We start from the raw sequence: 6,000 nt of genomic DNA, 5'->3' as shown, positions 1-6,000 counted from the left end.
CATTACTCAAGTAGAAAACTAAATTTACAGTTTATCCTGGTCAACCAATTTCAAAAGTTACCCACTGTCTCCAAATCTCTGGTAAACGTAGTGGTGCCCCCCAACTCTGCCTTGACGCTGTCCCGGGGACAGACAGTGCTCGCCATGCTGGTCTGTGCCTGGCAACCACTGGAGGGAGTGGAGGTACAGGCCAAGCCTCCAAATGAAGTGCATGAAAGAGGCGCACACTTTGGGGCACAGAGAACTTTTCTGTGGTTGCAAAAGCTCATGTATTGGCCTCATTTACATCAGGTAGTGGAAGGAGCTTGTCAGAGATGCCGACAGTGGGAACTAACCAAGCCGTCCAAACAAAGGGCCCTTACAAAAGGGATTAGAACACCTGAGCCACGTGAGGTCTTGATGATTGACCCCCTCATGATTGGTTCATCTGATGATGGCTATGAGTAAAGCTTAGTGACGACCAACCACTTCACTAAATTCACAGTCCTAACTCATAAAACAGACCAGATGGCAGAGCCAGCAGCCTGGCCCATCTGCCTGAACTTTATCTGCATTTATGAGTTCCTGAAGAGGATCCACTCTGATCAAAGGGTCTGCTTCCAGGGGAAAGTTATGGAGGAATTACATCGACTCTACTGCATCGATAAGTCCCAAACAACACGTTGCCATCCCCCTGGTAATGGAGCCTTTGAAAACTTCAACAGGATGCTGCTGCAGATGTTAAGAACTCTGGAGGAAGACCAGAAGATGAGATAGTCCAAATTTGTATCTGAACTGGTGTGGGTATACAACAACCGAGTTCATACCACCCCAGATACACCCCCTACATAATGCTGTTTGGTCAGAATAGTCGGAAGATCACCAAGTTTGGGCTTGTATATGAGGAAGATTGTCAACATCAATACCTGGGTGAAAAAACATCAACACTGACTACAAACACTTAGAAGATTAGTGGAACAAAAGTTTTGGGAAATGGACCATCTGGAAAGCACCCCAGTGCAAGTAATGCCCTTTCAACCAGGAGATCGGGTGCTGTTTCAGCCTAAGCATCCTAAGAACAAATTGGACTATTGCTGGGTAACCAAGAGCATTCAACCCGATAACCCAATCTAAGAAGGCTGATCTGAGGGGTAGTAGGAAGCGTAAGGTTGGGCAATGCATTATAAAATGCTCTGCCTTTGCATATCCAAAGAAGAGAACCACAGTGGAGCCCCCATATGAATTTCAAGAAATTGTAAAAGGTCTGCAAGTGAAGAGGATGAGTGGTTTGTAGTGCCTATTAGTTCTGAGGAGAAGAGCACCTGTCTTCCACTTGGTTAGAAGACAAACCTGAATCTGATCCTCTACTTGAAGCTTCCGAAGCCCTAATTGCCTCTGTGGAATCAGTCCAAGAAGAGTTTTGTAGAATTGAAAGCGCAAATACCTGTATCTGGCCCACAAGGTAAGCCCAGGATGAGTTTATCTGACAAAGTATCATACAAAATTCTCAGGAGTGCGAACAACTGCTGTCCAAATTAGAACCTTTCACTAAGAACATCAAGGTGTAGAAGGAGACTCTTCGCCCTAGGACTGACAAATTGAAAGAAGGAAGGAAAGTAAGGGGGTTGCCAAAAGAAGGTTCTTGTATCCATTGCTCCAAGGAATTTGTATGCCAATATTCCTATCTGCCGGAGAAAAAGGGTCACCAGGAACCAATGTGTAAGAAATGTGAAGTGTTAGAAGGGAATGCTGAGTCATGTGGCAACTGTGGTGCAATTACAAAATATAAAAGGCTGCTCCAGCAGTGGGAAGGTGGAGTTGGTGCCTAAATTCCAGGGAGCAGATGAATGCACAGCAGGACAGGTCCATGTTGTTTGCAGCGCAATCATCTGGAAGTGTACTTAGCCCAGAGGAACCCAAAGATCGAATATCATTGTTAGAGAAACCTGAAAAAAGAATATTGTCGCCAGAGGAATCCGAAGACCAAACAACATACTTCTTTTTGAGCAAGCATCATAATCTTCGTTTTCTTCTGTGCTGAGGTTATCCTTTATAATATATGTATAGTGCACAAATATACCCATAGGAGAAAACATATGCCAGCTAAAATATAACATAAATGTAGATGTGACAGTTTGAAGAAGCCCATAATTGCTCATGATGGTGCATGCTGTGATTTGGTGCATCTCGGTACATCTTACGAAAAGACACTTTTGCTTACACTAGCTGAAGCCTGTCTGAGTGATGCACACAAAAAGAATATCTGGCACAATTTATGAAGTCACACAACCTTTTCTAAGTACATAGAGGGGAAAATATCAAGACTTTTGCGCCACTTTTGGGATTTTACAATACCCTCACCCCTTTTGAAATGTGGGCGGAAAAGTGGGTGTAGTTAATTCCCCTCTTGATAAATGACCCCAATGTGTCTTGTGAATAGCAAAAAGTGTGTTAAATACTTTATAAATGTGATGCACAGCATGTAAGCCATAATTCTGTGCAGGCTCCGACTGGCCCACGGGAAGGCAGCTATGACCCCTGACCCACCCATATAAGCAGTTATTGGCACAATACACTTGATTCACTATCTACATTCACTTATTATTATATAGAATCAAAGGAAAATTTGTGAATGAGGGGGGTACTAGATTATTTGCATATAGATGAAGAGTGGGTCCCCAAAGTCCCCAATGTTTGATCGATGCATGCGTGCGTGTGCGTGCGTCTACTACACCAGACCTTAACAGTGGGCATTTTCCTTTTTTTATCTAGAGAATGATGTCAGGGTGACGTCTTGCGGTGTCACTTAATTGCTGCTCCAGCTTTTCCATGTCATTTGTCCCAGAAGTAGGCTATCATAAAAGACAGCGCGTCTCAGCCATAGGTAGAGGAGACTGCTTTGGGAGGGGGAGATGTGGTCTGTTTCCCACAAGGGTCTACAGCTTCTATGCTCCTAGTTCTGAGATTTCAGCAGAGGCAGCATTAGTGCAGTCAGGATCAGCACCATGGACAGCTCCACATAGACAGCAGCCTTCACTCCAGGTCTGCAGCTCACTGCCAGGTTCAGAACCACTGACAGCTCTTCATCGACAGCTGCCCATAGACAGCTCCTTATAGACAGCTCCACATAGACAGCTCCCCACTGACAGCTCCACATAGACAGCTCCCCACAGACAGCTCCCCACAGACAGCTCCTTACTGACAGCTCCCCACAGACAGCTCCCCACAGACAGCTCCTTACTGACAGCTCCTTACTGACAGCTTCCCATAGATAGTTCTCCATAGACAGCTTCTTATAGACAACTTCTCATAGACAGCTCCCCATAAACAGCTCCTCGTAGACAGCTCCTTATAGACAGCTTTCCATAGACAGCTCCTTATAGACAGTTCCCAATAGACAGCTCCTCACAGACAGCTCCCAATAGACAGCTCCACTTAGACAGCTCCTCATAGACAGCTTTCTATAGGTAGCTCCCCCTTATAGGTAGCTCCTTATAGACAGCTCCCCATAGACACCTCCTCATAGACACCTCCTCATAGACAGCTCCCCATAGACAGCTCCTTATAGACAGCTCCCCACTGACAGTTCCCCATAGACAGCTCCCCATAGACAGCTCCCCATAGACAGCTTCCCATAGACAGCTCCCCATAAACAGCTCCTCATAGACAGCTCCCCATAGACAGCTCCTTATAGACAGCTCCCCACTGACAGTTCCCCATAGACAGCTCCCCATAGACAGCTCCCCATAGACAGCTCCCCATAGACAGCTCCCCATAGACAGCTTCCCATAGACAGCTTCCCATAAACAGCTCCCCTTAGACAGCTATCCACTGACAGCTCCTCATACACAGCTCCCCATAGACAGCTCCCCATAGACAGCTTTTCATAAACAGCTCCTCATAGACAGTTCCCCATAGACAGCTCCTCATAGACAGTTCCCCATAGACAGCTCTTCATAGACAGTTCCCCATAGACAGCTCCTCATAGACAGCTGCATACAGACAGCTCCCCATAGACAGCTCTTCATAGACAGCTCCTCAGAGACAGCTCCTCATAGACAGCTCTTCATAGACAGCTCCTCACAGATAGCTCCTCATAGACAGCTCCTCATAGACAGCTCTTCATAGACAGCTCCTCATAGACAGCTCCCCATAGACAGCTCCTCATAGACAGCTTCTCATAGACAGCTCTTCATAGACAGCTCTTCATAGACAGCTCCTCACAGATAGCTCCTCATAGACAGCTCCTCATAGACAGCTCTTCATAGACAGCTCCTCATAGACAGCTCCCCATAGACAGCTCCTCATAGACAGCTGCATACAGACCTGCAAAGCCCTTGCCTGCACTTTCCTTCTCTCCGGTGTCTTTATTGCACACTGCTACTTATATCCTCCTCTCACAAGACGCCGCTCCACTTTCTTCTGCTACTTTCTATGCTCCCGTCCAGGCTGTTCAGCAGCAGCATTCCCATCAGCTGGTGATCTCAGGGGTCGGGATGGCTTCTCCCGGCTCTGGCTTTTGGTCTTTTGGGGCTGAAGAGGGAAACAGTGAATCTGAGAACCCAGGAACAGGTAAGGGCTGGATGTAATTGTACATGTATGTATAGTAGATCTGTGTGCATTAAATTGTTGGATATAGTTGGAAGTGCAGCAGTAATTCAGTTATTGAGAAGTATTTTAGATAAATAAGGATAAGAGAATGATTAAGGAATAGGAAGGAAGGTAGGAAGAAAGAGAGAGAGAAGGAAAGAAGAAAAGAAGGAAAGAAGGAAAGAAAGAAAGAAAGAAGGAAAGAAAGGAAAAGAAAAAAGAAAGAAAGACAAAAGAAAGAAAAAGAAAGAAAGAAGGAAAGAAAGGAAGAGAAAAAAGAAAGAAAGACAAAAGAAAGAAAAAGAAAGAAAGAGAAAAAAAGAAAGGGGCAGAAGGAAGACAAAGAAGGAGGAAAGAAAAAAGGAAAGAAAGATAGGAAGGAAAGAAGGAAGGGAAGAAGGGAAGGAAGAAAGAAAGAGAAAGAAAGAAGGAAAGAAAGAAGGAAGGAAAGAGAAAGAAAGAAAAGAAACTGTGAAGAAAGGAAAAAAGCAAGGAAGGCAAGAAAGGAGGGGGAAAAAAGAAAAGGAATACAAAAGAAAGGAAGAAAGAATAAAAGGAAAGAAAAAAAATAAGGAAAGAAAGTAGGAAGGAACAAAAGAAGGACAAAAAGACAGAGGGAAGAAAGAAAAAAGGTAGGAAGAAAGAAAGATAGAAGGAAAGACAAAAGGAGGATAAGAAAGAAAGGAGAAAGAGGGAAGGAATGAAGTAAAAAAGAAAAAAAAGGAATAAAATAAAAAATAAAGGAAAGAGAGGAAAGTAAGAAGGAAAAAAGAAAGGAAGACAGAAGACAGATAGATAGATAGATAGATAGATAGAGGGATAGATAGATAGATAGAGGGATAGATAGATAGATAGATAGATGATAGATAGATAGATAGAGGGATAGATAGATAGATAGATAGATAGAGGGATAGATAGATAGATAGATAGATAGATAGATAGATAGAGGGATAGATAGATAGATAGAGGGATAGATAGATAGATAGATTTCTAAATAACAGATATTATTTTGTTATTTTTCTTTACATTCTAGCAAAAGCCTGGTGCCAAGTTGCTCAAAAATTTACAGGAGGAATCAGCTCAAAATTATCTGGTAAGTATGGAGAATTGTCCTAGTTCCCTATTATATTATTCTCCAAAAAAGCATTGGTATTAGTGATGATTTTCATGAATTTCCATATTTGATCTAACTTTTTCATCTCTTTGTCCAGCTTTACTTTATGGAGAAGGGGAGAAATCAGCAGACCTTGCCAACAAAGATGAAATGTGTCCTGGCGACAAAGGAATTGCTTCCAACTATGACAAGAATTCATACAGCTGCGAGAAGGGCGAATTCAACTTCTCCTTATTGTACTCAACAGGTATGGGGGGTATAGTTACATTTTTTAAATGCATATTAGCAAAAAAATTGTACTCACAATAGTAAATGTA

At 43.2% G+C, this 6,000-nt stretch overlaps 1 protein-coding gene across 1 annotated transcript in view; it reads left to right on the top strand.

Moving 5' to 3' along the window:
* Window positions 1-2,860: 2,860 nt before the first annotated feature.
* Window positions 2,861-6,000, top strand: part of GAD2 (glutamate decarboxylase 2) — a 175,316-nt gene continuing 172,176 nt past the window's right edge. Inside the window, exons 1-3 of the mRNA XM_075315540.1 lie at window positions 2,861-4,551; window positions 5,603-5,662; window positions 5,781-5,930. Of these exons, the coding sequence (XP_075171655.1) occupies window positions 4,476-4,551; window positions 5,603-5,662; window positions 5,781-5,930 (286 nt within the window). The 5' untranslated portion in view covers window positions 2,861-4,475. The remainder of the gene's footprint in view (window positions 4,552-5,602; window positions 5,663-5,780; window positions 5,931-6,000) is intronic.

This window comes from Anomaloglossus baeobatrachus, chromosome 6 (genome assembly GCF_048569485.1).
Source record: "Anomaloglossus baeobatrachus isolate aAnoBae1 chromosome 6, aAnoBae1.hap1, whole genome shotgun sequence".
Taxonomy (NCBI): Eukaryota; Metazoa; Chordata; class Amphibia; order Anura; family Aromobatidae; genus Anomaloglossus; species Anomaloglossus baeobatrachus.
This window is presented reverse-complemented; position numbering and strand designations above follow the sequence as displayed.